Genomic DNA, 14324 nt, shown 5'->3' on the forward strand with positions numbered 1-14324 from the left:
TTTTTGTGGGCTGTTAGCTCCTATGCTATCTAAAATTATTTTTTCATGTTTGAAAAATGCTCTTATTTTTTTTATTCAATTAAATGGAATCCTCTATTCTAGAATGCTACTCAGGACAGCATTCTAGCGGGGTATTGAGAAATGGGCAGGAGACCTTGAATAGTGCATATTCAAAATACAAAGCCTAGAAACTAATGGAAAAGTAGGTGCTTGAAGTTCCTGATTTTCCCTTTGTTTCTAAACTAAACCCCTGTTTACAAAGATTGTGTCAGTGAAAGGCAGAAACATTAGCTGCTTTTCCTTTTAAACTCCAGTAAGTATTTGATAACAATACATTTTTCAAAATAAGTTGAGGAAGTTCAAAAATAAGCTCATGGAGCCCCAGAGAGTAATTTAAATGAGTAAATTGTGAAGATACAATTCACCACAGTAAAGGATTTCACGGCCAATTAATTCTGAGTTATGGCTTCAAACCGTTCCTTTCACAGACTTCTCCTTCACCTGCCTATCGGTTCAACCAACCAGCCATCCAGTCCTCCAGTATGTAGTTAGGGTTAGTGGGTAGAGATCCATTATGTACTGTGTGCTGTTCTAGGTGCTGGCACAAAACAGCACTTAAAGTGTATAAAGAAGGTTGAGATCACAAAATCTAATAAACAAGTGAATAAAACAAGCTGATTTAAGGAACTGATAGGTGCTGGGAGTGGAATATATGACAGGGTTCGTGGTGCAGAAGCCACAGAGCTCGAGTGGTCAAGGAAGGTCACTGAGCATTTGATGTGAGACCTAGAAGACAAGGAGCCAAATATTGGCAAAGCAGAAGAAATAACTAACTCCCAGGCACAGAAAGGTTCCAACAATTCAGACTCAGGCTGTCTTAGTCCATTCAAGCTGCCATAACAAAGTGCCATACATTGGGTGGCTTATAAGCAAAAATTTATTTCTCACAGCTCTGGTGGTTGGAAGCCTGACATCACCATGCCAACAAGCTCCAGTCTTGGGTGAGGGCTTCTTCCTGGTTGTGGACCGAACTGTGATTTCTGTGTGGTGAGAGCAGGGAGCAGTGAGCTCTCTCATGGCTCTTATAAGGTTGCTAATCCCAGGACCTCATCTAATCCTAGTCGCCTTCCAAGGTCTCTGCCTCATCACACCCTCACAATGGGGGGTAAGATTTCACCATAGGAATTCTAGAGGAGACACGAACATTCAGTCCACGACCGCCACCAAGGTCAAAGAAAAGGCAGGACGGCTGGATGCAGAGTGGTGGTAGGAGATGAAGTCAGAAAGGTAAGTAGGGCCGTGTAGGGAGAGTTTTGTACTATTAACAGGAGTCTGAATTATAATCCAGGTATAATGGAAATATGTCGGCAAGTTTAAAAACATCCATCCCAATGCTTGGCTGAGAATTCCTTATACAGGAGCAAGAACGGAGGCAGGGGAACTAGGGTGAACTTGAAGGGGTTCAGAAGAAAGAAGAGTAAATGCATAACAAGTCTCCTTCATGGTAAGGAGTCTTCACTGGTGAAAGGAAGCTGAATTTATTTTAATGTTTCCATTTACATGCAACATAAAATGTTTTATTCTTATGTGGGGCAGATGACGATGTGGTGTGGATTAGCAGTTACATATGCCTCCACTGTGTATGAGAAGGGCATCTCCCTGTTGCTTCAGGGCTTCCGGCCCTCCCTGAAGGAGAGCTACAGGACCTAGAAAATGAACGCTTCCCTCCCATCTAAATGCGAAATTGCAGAAACCATTTGCTTCCTTCCATACGGCCGCCCATTCCCAAGAGGTCACAGAGTCCTTCATCAAGCATTCTTTATTAGAGGCCATTTATCAATTTCTACCAATTATTATGAACAATTGACAGGAAACTTGCAACCGTGGCAATTCATTGGCGTTTTTCTTGGACTCGGCCACAAGCTACCTCCAAAGTGTTCTCTACACAACCTCCACCTGCCAACTTCCTTGCTCAGAGGCGGTGGTGGAGCGCTGGGAGGTGGGGGGGCCTCAGCCACCCGGCCTTTCAGCCCATAAATCAGCATCTTAAAACATCCTGAAGTGTCGTGATGGCGCTGAATGTATAAAAAGTGTTCGCAAGCCTAGTACATTGTCTTCGTCCCTGTTGGCAGAGGGGAGTGACAAGACAGACGCTCACGTGTCGCTGAGTAGTAACGCGGCATAGCAAAGCGTGGATTTCACCGTGTGTGCCACACATTTCCCGGGGCTTCTCGTCGGTTTTCTTCAAGTTCTACCTCCCCCACTTTGCAGTTATCCTGGCCCCAGCTGTGCTTCGGCTTTTGACTTCATCTGTCCTTCCACTGGGGACGAGTGTCCCTTGCCAAACAGAGCACACAAAGTTTGGCTCCCCAAAGTGATTATGACCCCCGCCCCCTGTGCTCAGCCGGAGCCAAGCGTCTGGTCGGAGGAAGGGGCAATCAAGGGAATAGAGGTGGGGTGAGGGGAGATTGCTCCCCCCACTTCCCGCCACATTCGTCACTTTGCCCTCAAAAACAGGGCAGATGCCTGCCTGTCTGCGAAGCCCCCCGCCGCCTTGCGCAGCCCCCAACTGCCTGGCAGCCCAGATCTCCGGTTCCTTTATCTTTTACTCCCCTCTCCTCCATCCCTGGCCCAGGCGAGAACGCTCCCTGCTGCAGAGCAGCGACTCACAGGTTGGAATTTACCCTCGCGTGCACCGCGTCACACAGCTGGGAGGAGACGGGAGGGGAGGCGCCGCGGGCTGAGTCGCAGCGGGTGCCAGGCGGTCCTCTGCTCCCCCAGAGGCGGTGGGGAGCAGCCACCCCCCGCAGCCGACAGCACAGCTGACCCAGCCGCCTCCCCTCCCTTCTTGCCTCCTTCTCTCTCCCCGCCTGCCTCGCTCAATTTCGGCCTCCCCGCCCTTACTCCACCCCCTTCCCCTGCACGCCCCCATCCTCTCCTTGTGTTTGTGCGCTTTAAATAATTTCATCCTTTTTGGCAAAAGAAATAATGCACCTGACTTTACCAGGGGGGAACAACCAGCCGAGCAGGACAAGGAACGGGAGAGGGAAAAAAAATGAGACTCGTTTAAAGAAATCCTGGGGCTGAAGAGGTGGCCGCAGCGGCAGAGGCATCCAGAGCGTCCCCCTCTGCGAGAGCAGCAGGCAGAGGACCTTTTCACCAGTTGCAGATGTGACCTCGGAAACTCCTGGGTCTGTAGGTTTGTTTGCCAAACAAAGTCTTTTCTTCTTTGGCTCAGACACTGAAGAGGCTCCTGGATTCTCTTGTCATCCCGCCACAAGCTGGCAGTTACCCGGGAGCCTTCGCAAGGACCTGGCGAAGCCACGAGCCTTCTGCACCGAGGATGGGCGAAGGGCATCAGCAGCAAGAGGCTTCCGGGGAGAGGCGAGGGTCACCCCGCCAGCGGCCAGGCAGCGGTGGTGACGCCAGGGCGCAGCGCCTCCTGCTCCGGTTCTTCATGCACGCGTGGATGTGGGCGGCCTCGGGCTCATCTGCCCAGGTTTTCAACCTCAGCCTTTCCGTGGACGAGGGACTTCCTCCGGACACGCTAGTCGGCGACATTCGCGCCGGGTTGCCGGCTGCGCAGCAACAGGAGGGGGGCGGCTTCTTTCTGTCCGAGGATTCAGAGGACTCCCCGCTGCTGGACGACTTCCACGTGCATCCGGACACTGGCATCATCCGTACGGCGAGGCAACTGGACCGCGAGCGGCGGGATCACTACAGCTTCGTGGCCGCCACCCTGCTGGGCGACGTGGTGCAGGTGGAGATCCGTGTCAACGATGTCAATGACCACTCGCCCCGATTTCCCCGAGAATCCCTTCAACTTGATGTCTCCGAGCTTAGCCCCCCAGGTACGGCTTTTCGCCTGCCGGGTGCTCACGACCCGGACGCGGGGCTGTTCAGCACACAGGGCTACACCCTGGTGCAACCGTCCGACACTCATGAGGACCCCGCAGGACCCTTCTTCCAGTTGCGCTATGCGACCCCCGGGTCGCCGCAGTCCTCGTCACCCCTGGAGCCCCTAGACCTGGTGCTGCTGAGGCGCTTAGACCGAGAGGAGGTGGCAGCACACGAGCTGCAGATAGAGGCATGGGACGGTGGCCGCCCGCGGCGCACAGGCCACTTGCGTGTGGAGCTGCTCGTGCTGGATGAGAACGACAACCCGCCGGTCTTTGAGCAGGACGAGTACCACGCCGCTGTGCGCGAGGATGCTCAGCCGGGTGCGGAGGTCTGCCGCGTGCGTGCCACGGACCGAGACCTGGGGCCCAATGGCCAGGTGCGCTACCGCATCCGAGCCCGGCAGGCGCCCGGGGTGGCGGGTGGAGGCGGGCCTGTAGGGGACGCAGCCCACTTCCAGGTGGAGGAGCTGAGCGGTGTGGTGCGCCTGCAAAGGCCGCTGGATCGTGAGGCTCAGGCCTGGCACCAGCTGGTAGTCGAGGCCCGCGATGGAGGTGCCGAGCCCGAGATCGCCACTGTACGAGTGTCCATAGCTGTGCTGGACGTGAATGACAACCGGCCCACCATCCACCTGCTCTTCCTCACCGAGGGGGGCGCAGCGCGAGTCTCTGAGGGTGCCCGACCTGGAGACTACGTGGCTCGAGTCTCGGTGTCCGACGCGGATGGTGGCCCAGAGAAGGAAGAAGCTGGGGAACTTGATATGAGCTTCGGAGGCAGGACCATCTCTCTGATCTTGGAGGGTTCGGAAGGAGCCTTCGCACTGCGGCCTGGAGGCTCCCCAGGGGTGTTCTTCCTTTGCGTTGAGGGGCCCCTGGACAGGGAGAGCCGCGACCTGTATGATTTGCGACTGGTAGCCACTGATGCCGGGTCTCCACCGCTGAGTACAGAGGAGACGCTGCTGCTTCGGATCGCCGACCTCAACGACCAGCCACCTCTTTTCAGCCAGGAACATTACGAGGCCTCAGTATCCGAGGCTGCAGCCCCCGGCACCGCGGTCATGTGGGTCAGCGCCTCCGACGCAGACGAAGCTGGCACCAGCCACGCCAGCCTGCGCTACCAGCTGGTCCACCTTCCTGCTCGCTGCAGCCAAGAGGCTCTGCGGCCCACGGTGGAGTGTGAACCATCCTTCACCATTGATCCCCAAAGCGGCCTGGTCAGCACCACGCGGCCTCTGGACCGAGAGGTCCAGGAGGCTGTAGAGCTGAGAGTGGTGGCCCAAGACCTCGGGGAGCCCCCGCTGTCCGCCACCTGCCTGGTGAGCATTACTGTGGAGGACGTGAATGACAACGAGCCCATCTTCTGGAGGCAGGTGTACAACGCCACGCTTGTGGAGCATGCCCCGGTCGGACACTGCTTTCTGCAGGTGAGTGCGTCGGGCCTGTGGTCAAAGGAGGCTCCACAAAGGGATGAAGCGGTTGTCAGTGTGTCCAGGGAAGGACAGTTGCGGTGTGGTGGTTATATCGCAGCTTGAAAGCAGGGTACCTGGGCTCTAGTTCCACCTGTACAGTGAGAAGAATGGGCTCCCTCTAGCCACCTAGACTTCCTGCCAGGGGCTCAGGCTGAGCGATCTCTAGGTTCCTTTCTACTTCACAGTTTTACTTGGATCTGGCTTTTGCTTGTGGAATCCTGGCTACCTTCATGCCTGGTATGTGCACCCTGACTGGGAGGAGCCACCCATTTGCAAACAGCAGGGGAACAGCAGCGTCTCATGTTTGGGGTGTTGCTACGTGGCATCCTAGGGAAATAAGATAGCCCTCACAAAGTAGTTTTTCACACAAGCAAATATATGTCTTTGAACACTGAAACTGGTGTGAGTAATCATTTCCAGAGACGTCTTACACATTGTCCTACCTTTACTAGAAGCCTGCAATGGCTCATTGAGGACATCAAGTCATTTTTATCTGTTGCGGGCCAAGCTCCTCTGGTGGTGCCCTTCAGGGCCAGGAAGAGCAGTAGGGCTCAGTCACCCTGCTTTCTGGGTGTGTCACCTTTCAGAGTTCTGATCCCTCCTTCCCTCCTGGGATGTTGTGATAAGCACCTGACTGGCACCATTGCTTATGGATTCCGGTTTCCTAGTTCTTGCCTGATGTGAAATAACAAACCAGATTTCCAAGGCTGATTTATTTACTCCAAGAAAACTTGAGTAAATAAATAGAGCCAGAGAAGCTAACTAGTGAATGAAGCTCTGAAGCTTTCGTTTGCTCTCAGTCTGGGTTGTTTTAAGACCCCAGTGGCTTATTTCCTGGTGGGGGGCCAGGGGAGCGGGCAGTTAGCCTTTATAAGTTGTCTCAAATCATACCCTTTGGATAAGTGAGATCCTACTATGTTGTAAATATGAGCTTCATGACTGCTTCTACTTCTAAAGAAATCTTTTGGATCTATGGTCAATAATATAATAATTTCCCTCCTTTTTTTTCCCTGGCACTTTGGCAACTCTTTGAGTTGCTAGATTATTAAAAGAAGACTTGGAAATCAATGAATGCTTGCTGACAAAATGGACAAATCCACAATTGTCAATGAGTAACATAGTGGAAGATTGTTTATCACTCAAGCAGAGTCTGATACGGTGCGGGTGGGCTGGTCCTCCTCCATTCAAGGTAGGGCCTGGCCTGGGAGTGACGTAGATCAGGTCCACCAACATCCGACTGGTCGGAGCTCAGCCACGTGGCCTCAGGTGTACTGCAAAGGTAGCTGAGAAATGGAAAGGAGCACCTGGTTGCCAGGGGAGGGTGGTGGTTTCTGACATGCATTTCTAAAAATAGAGTCATAATAGGTGAGAGGTTGGACTAGATTTCCCCCATCTGGAAGACCTTAAGGATCTTGATATAAAACAGTGCGACTTGGCTCCATTTGAAGGAAAATGAGTGTGGTGGATTAATTGTGATTCCTTTGATTGCCACCTGCCTTGAGAGCTGTTTCTAGCATTGTGAGATGCGTCTGCCAGGAAGTGTGTGTTTACCCCATTCCTGTGACTCTGTGTGTGGCATATCCATTATGGTGAGCTGAACTTGGCTCAAGTGTAGGACTGCATCTCTAACTGCAAAAAAAAAAACAAAAAAAAAACAAAAAAACGTTTCGGGTTGCCCAATATCACTGTAGATAATATTGGATTGTGCTGACAAGGATTTCTGGAAATGCCAGTGGTCTCGCCCCTCAAGAGTGCAGAAACCCTCCTGTTCACTGGGCTTTCCGCCGCAGCGATGGGGACTTCCTGCGTTCCGTAAGCCCTCTCGCTGACCATGCTCATTAAGCCCCAATGGATTGTCGTCCGTATGCTTTCTTTGTATTCTTCTTTTAGAAAGCTAATTATATTAGTTTATAATATAATCTTTAATTATATTAAGTATATTGGTGTCATGCGTACAATATAGTGATTTGGTGTTTTTATAACCTCACAATGCAATCACCCTACTAATTCTAGTACCCATCTGTCATTGGGCAAACATAACGCAATATTATTGACTATTTGCCAGTTTTTCACCTTTTCTACCTGTCCCCCATCCCCGCCCCCATCTGGCAGCCATCCCTCTGATGTCTTTCTATGAGTCTGTTTTTGTTTTGTTTTGTTCTGTTTGTTTATTGACTTTGTTTAGCTTTCACATATAAGTGAAGCCATATGGCACTTGTCTTTTCCTGTCTGACATTTCACTTAGCATAACACCCTCTAGGTCCATCCATGTTGTCGCAAATGGTAAGATTTCATTTTTATTGCTGCATGATACTCCTTTATTTATATGTCCACATCTTCTTTATGCACTCATCTATCAACAGACATTTAGGTTGCTTTCATATCTTGGCTAGTGCAAATAATGCTACAATTAACACAGGCTTTCTGTCATTTTACTCCATTTTTATACCGCTTTGTAAAAATGATCCTTCGCAGCTAGGATTTAGATCTCATGGCCTAGCCTTTCTTCCAGGGCTTTGTTTAATCACATCATATCAATTCCAACTGTACCTTATTTCCGTCGCATTCTGCCAATTTTCTCCCTATAGACCTCTTATCTGCTAAATTCTACTTTGTCAGAATCAAAACAAACTGAGAAATAACAGGGAAAGAAAATTCTTTTCTAGATTCTCTGTAAGCGAATACCATGTTACCTAATAAAACACACCCTTGAACCTTCTAGGTGTCTTGGTAGTTTCTCCACCTGACTTATCTGCTCTTATTACCGCTCACACCGCAGTGCGGCCCTGCTCCCAACCCACAGGGCTGGCTGAACCTTTTTATATTCTCCTGCCCAGATAGGAACTTTGCAAATACTTCAAGGGTGGGGCAGATGAAAGGGGTTTCATACAGAGTATAGGAACCAGTCTCAGCCTGAGACAGGCGACCTCTTGCGTCAAAGGGTTTTCACAGTCTTGTGGGCACTAGCTTGGATTTCTTAATTCCTTGCTCCCCACTGCCACCAACCCCCACTATGTGGGGAACCCCTTCTTAACAACTAACCCCTCAGGAGCACCTCTCAGTATCTCTTGGTGCTTTCATGGCCAAGGCTGAGGGGAATTTCTACTTTGCAGACAGACACCAAGGGGTGCTCCCCCAACCTAGTGTCTGGCTTGAAAGATTCTCATTTTCCTCAGATTACTACTGTCAAAAAGACTAACTTCAAACCCAAAGCAAGACCTCATTCTCCACCTGCACTAAGTCCAATGATGTAAACTGCACTTACAGACTTTATCTTATAACCAGATCTTAAAACAATACGCCATCATAAGACTCTTCTTTCATATCCCTCAAATATCAGCACTGTATTCATGTACTAATTCATTTATTGCATCAAACAGTAGCATCCATGGAATAAACCACCTCCAATGGACAAACATTTTTTGAGTACCTGTTGCATGCCAGGACCTGGTCTTGGTGCTAGACATGGAGCAGTGAGGACAAGGGGCGAGGCCCCTGTGCTGACAGAGCCTTGCTCTCCTTCCCTGCGCTCAGTCCTCGGGAATGAATGACATGTGCCCTGTCTCTCCCCCCCGCCCCAGTACTTCTCAGCTCTCTGTCGACCTTCCCCCATCACTAAATTCTGCCTTTCAAAAGGCAGCTATGTTCTATTTCAAGTCCAATGGGTTTATCTTACTCATAATCTCCCTCACTCCTCCTAAAGCTTGTTGGGCCGTGGTCCGCTCACTGCTCCATCTTGGAGCACCTCCTCACTGCCTTTGCCGCCCGCACTCCTTCTGGCCCTGTCCTTCCCCCCTCTCCCTTTGTGCCACCCACTCAAGGTGCCTCTCCAAGTGTTCTGTCTTCCTCTCACCTCTCCCCTTTCTGTATTTTCTTCTTATATATTCCACAACTTCAACTTTTTAAAATTTTCTCCCTCTCTGGGGTCAACCTTCCTTATAAACTTCAGATTAAACGTTTATCTACTGGATATGTATCTCTATTTTGATGTTTTCCTGGCACCTCAAATCTAACATTTCCCAAGTTGAACTCATTTTCTTTCTAACAGTATTTTCTCCTTCTTTTATTTTCAACCTTCATTAATCAGCTCCTTTTGGAAACCTTCCTATCTTTGTGAATGTGTCCTTTCTACAAATGTGTTTAGAAGTTTGGTGGTTGTCTGATGTATTTGCTGTTTGTTAGCGTGCTTGTGTTTGCACTGTTGAGAATTATAAGGGTAAAGAACAAGGTCATGGCTCACTCATGTCAGTTGGATAACAAGCAGGTCTTGGAATTCCAATCTGGGGCTGTGGGAGAGAGCACCTGGCTGTGCTTGTTTGTTTATTCTCTGACTTTGAGGAGCCTCCTAGGAGGGGGGCTCTGGGCGATGGACCTTAAAAACGGTCTCTACCATGTGGGAAGGAGAAGCTGGACAGCTTGATTCCCACTGTGCTCCATAGACTGAAAAGGACTAACCTGTTCTCTTGTTTCTGATTCATCCTATCTTTGAGGTTATTTCCTTTTTATTAACCTCCTAGCCTTTAGAAAGTCTTTCTAAGCATGTTTGTTAGCTACTTCTCAGCTGTGCTGTGGAGCTAAAAACTGGAGAACTGACCTGGTGGTGGTAGGATTTAAGGGAGGAGTTGTTCATTAGCTTCGGTCCAAGTGTCCAGGGCTAGTAGCCCCTCGCCTGAAGCCTGAGTGGTGAGGACGGCACAGGATCCGAGGCAAGGTGGTTTTTTGGGAGAGTGGGAGGCCCCTGCCAACTTCGGAAGTCAGAGACTTTATTAAAGAAGAAGATGTTTCCTAAAACCTTAGTGTCATCTTTGCTTTTTCCTCTAATTTGACCACAGTAGTGGCCAAGCCCTCAGTATTTCTTGCATTGGTCACTTCCTGTTTACCCAGGGGCATCACCCTAGTCTGTCCGCTGCTAGTGTTGCCTCTGGTTCGAACTGGAGAGATTGCAGGCACATCTGCAATGCCACCTCTTCCCAGCGAATGCTTTCTGGGTCAGTCTGGCTCTTTCCTAACATTCTTTATGGGGCTACAGTTATTTCTGTACATTAGTAACACAGAGGATTGTTAGTACCTTGCGGGGTTGCAATGTAATGGTATTTGAGTCCCTTGTAATTTCTGGTGTCCTCAGTCTCATGTACCAGAAGGTCAAAAACGTTATTGAATTACACTGAAGAGCTACATAGCAAAAACCAAAACCTGCTGGTAGCAGTTACAACCGATCAATGTTTTTTTCACTTTTTCAGTTTTCACATTATATATATATCATATATATTATTGTATTGTAAAGTTTATTTACTTGATAATGAGTAAATTTATTTTACAATGATAAAAGTTTTTTATCATTGGCCCTTTGGAAATTTGTTGCATTGCTCCTCCCATCTCCATTAACTTACTACTAACATACTTTTATTGTTCAACTTACATGCATACCAACAGACTTCCACAGTGTGCACCACCTTCAACAGTCACGTCAGTGTATTGCCTGTGAGTGGTTGTCTTATCCGGACTGCCTTAAGTGGACTGGGTCTATCTGTACACGTGCACTGAGAGCATGTTGATTTCTGCATATCCCTGGTCTCCGGGATATGTCCAGGATACCTGCCAACTGTCATTTTCCCTAATTATCTTCCTGGCTTTGGAACTTAGTTCCAGCATGTGCTGTGTGTGCCTGTGGTTTTGCTTTGATAGCTGTAGGTACTCAGGGTCCACGGTAGAATTCTCTTTCAGACTTCATTGTGACATCTCTCCTTTCCGTTTCCCTCAGGGGTCTACTGCCCAAGAGCAGTCTGCTGATGTACATCTTTCCCCCTTCTACTTGGGAAAGGTGATTGGATAATATGTTTGGATCTGTAATAGGGAGGACATAACCCAGAATCTGTGGGATGTATCTCTAGTTACAGTCAATATACAATTTGCTAGTAATTTGTCTAGTTCTCAGTTATATAACTAAAGATGTCTCCTTAAAATCTTCTATTGAGACAACTTGGAAAAAAGACAACATTGGAGTCAGAAAACCTTGATTCTAATTCTGACCCCACAATTTGCTGCCTCTATTAACTTTTCTGGCCACAGTTTCTCATCCATAAAATGTTGTGTATTAGTCAGGGCTTGCCAGAGAAATACTAAATAAATAAACACACACACACATGGACACATATATATATAATATATATTATGATGAAAAATTGACTAGAATGATTCTATATTGCAATACATGTTGATGCAGACACCAGCCCACAGTGTCCGTGGCATTATGGACAAGGCATGAGACAAATTCACATGGGCTACCAAGTCCTGTGGAGGAAAAGGGATGGCACGGCTACTCCCTCAAGAGAGGAGCGCCTCGGAGTGGCCTAGCCACACTCTCAAGGAGAGAGCACCCCGACCCTTGCCTGGGCAGGCTTTTATTGGGTTCATTAGCACGGGAATACAGGTAAAGTTCATTAATCATTTCCAGGCAGTAAGGATCAAACAATTGATAGCATACAAAGAACTACTACCAGGGCCTATTCTGAGTCAGGGTCTGTTAGCTAAAGGGCTACAAATGAGTTTGTTTGGGAAACAAACTCATTTCCTGCTCGGACCTTTATCATTTAATTGAGAGCATTCTTAGCAAGGCAGGTTTCACAGGATATTGTATATTCTTTCTTAGGCCTGATCCAGCACAGGGCTGCATTTTCCAGCTCTGGGGAGCCCACCCCGTTCCAGCACAGGGCTGCACCACCCTCTGTCATTGTTTCAGGCTTAAGTGAGGCAAAGGAGGCAGATAGCCAAGAGATTAGGAGACTTCTTACAGACAGAATGAGGACTCAGGCTTTGTCAAAGCCGAGGGGTGAGGGTCCCTCACCCCTTTTCTTTTTTTTTTTTAAAGATTTTATTTATTTATTTATATTTAGAGGGGAAGGAGAGAGGGAGAGAAACATCAATGTATGGTTGCCTTTCGTACATCCCCTGCTGGTAGTTGGCCTGCAAGGAACCAGCATGCGACCCAGGCATGTGCCCTGACTGGGAATCGAACCGCGATCCTCTGGTTCACAGGCCCGCGCTCAATCCACTGAGCTACACCAGCCAGGGCCTCACCCCTTTTCTTCATAGCCCCCAGTCCTTCCCTGAGGCCTCCCCGTGATCATGCCTAAGGTCGTTCCCCCCTTGGGGAATCTTACCTGTCATTGGCTAACTGATCAAGCATTGGGGGCCAGTTATGGAAAAAGGAGCAGAAGCAGTGCTCCTGCCAGGGAGATAAGCTATTTCTCCCTAGTGGCTTATGGTCTGAAGGTCACTCACTCAGCCTTAGCCATGGAGGGGTTACAGCTCCTGAAACCAGGCAGGCAGTTCCCAACAACATATTATATATTATATATAAATTATAATATATTATATATAAAAATATAAAATTTATTGAAATAAATTCTATAAATGTATTATAGTATAATATACAGTATTCTATAATAAATTTATTATATAGCACAATATAATATAAAATACCATAATGTGGTGTATGTTTTTATAATAAATTTATAATATAATATGTGATATTATAGTATAACATAATGTATAAATTTTATACAATGTTATAAAGATTTATTATCTATTCTAAATTTATTAAGTTATATAATAAATTATACTAACTATATTATACCATATCTTAATACATGTATAATGTGCCATTTTATTTATTAATTATGTATATATTATGTATAAAATATGTACAATTTATTAGGAGGAATTGATTCATATGATTAGAGAGACAGAAATGTCACCATCTGCTCTCTGGACACTGACCCAAGAAGGCCAAGGGCATAGTTCAGTCCAAGGCTGGAGGCCTGAGAACCAGGGGCCAGAGGGCAGGAGAAGTCTGATGTTCCAGCCATGCCAGGAATTCATCCTTCTATATCATTCTTGTTTTGCTCTGGCCTTCAGTGGATTGGATGAGGCCCCCACACATTGGCAGGGATGGGAGGCGAGGGGGGGATGTGCTTTATTTATTGTACCAATTCAAATGTTAATCTCAGCCAAAGACACCTCACAGATGGACCTAGAAATAACCTTTCACCAGATAGCTGGTGTCCTGTGGCCCCGTCACGTTGACACCTAAAATTAACCATCACATGTTGTAATTGTTTTAACAACACATTATTGTAAGGATTTGGGGTGATCTGTCCTAGGTGGTAGAAAGTAGCCAGCATAGTAACAGTGAAGGGACCTTGGAGATGGGAAAGACTTTTTTCAGGGCATCAGGATGGAGATCTTCATAGATACGGACTTTCTAGGGGGTCCTGTTTTTACAATAAAAACATATATTGTAAACATATGTTTTTATTTATAATTTGTCATGGGTGTCATCTGTACATTTCTAGGCATGGTCATCTCGAAAAGCAAGTCGCTCAGGATGGATTTCTGGAAGTTGTGATCAGTAACATTTCCTTTCTGAAGATTGAAATCTCACAATGAATTAATTTTGTTAACACCTCCACAATGAACTAACTTCTACTAATGAGCCCCTTGTCTTCTAAATTATAAATTAAAAGTGAGCAACTGTAGGAGTAATTCGTACTTTCACAGCCCATTAGGGAAATTATGCTTGATCATTTTTACAAATACCAGGTTAATTGCTTAAAATCTTAATTAAAATCTCCATTTAAAAGGAATATGTGCTTTGTGGTGCAGGTAGATCAGGTGAATATCTTAACAAATCCAAATTGTAATTAAAACTCTATTAGATCCTGAACTAAGGGAATGGTAGTGAAATGTAATAAAAGGGGTGGCCTTGCTCTCGCTCATTCTCTGTCCACTCGGGACTCCAGCACACACCAAGTTAACCCTCGCTCTTCCATACCTGTGCACACAATACCGACACTGAGTTAATCTAGCTACGTGTCCCCCTCCCCAACACTTGGACTGTGGAGCTTTGCTGGAGTAATTCCAAGTGATGCTAGCTTCTACTGTAAGCTAGGGTATCTGG

General features: G+C 47.4%; 1 protein-coding gene across 1 annotated transcript in view; it reads left to right on the forward strand.

The window, feature by feature from the left end:
* Positions 1-3193: 3193 nt before the first annotated feature.
* DCHS2 (dachsous cadherin-related 2) overlaps positions 3194-14324 on the forward strand; it is a 178625-nt gene continuing 167494 nt past the window's right edge. The window contains exon 1 of the mRNA XM_037058360.1: positions 3194-5320. Coding sequence (XP_036914255.1) covers positions 3344-5320 — 1977 coding nt within the window. The 5' untranslated portion in view covers positions 3194-3343. The remainder of the gene's footprint in view (positions 5321-14324) is intronic.

This window comes from Sturnira hondurensis, unplaced genomic scaffold (assembly GCF_014824575.4).
Source record: "Sturnira hondurensis isolate 20B ecotype Veracruz unplaced genomic scaffold, ASM1482457v3 Scaffold0010128, whole genome shotgun sequence".
Lineage (NCBI taxonomy): Eukaryota > Metazoa > Chordata > Mammalia > Chiroptera > Phyllostomidae > Sturnira > Sturnira hondurensis.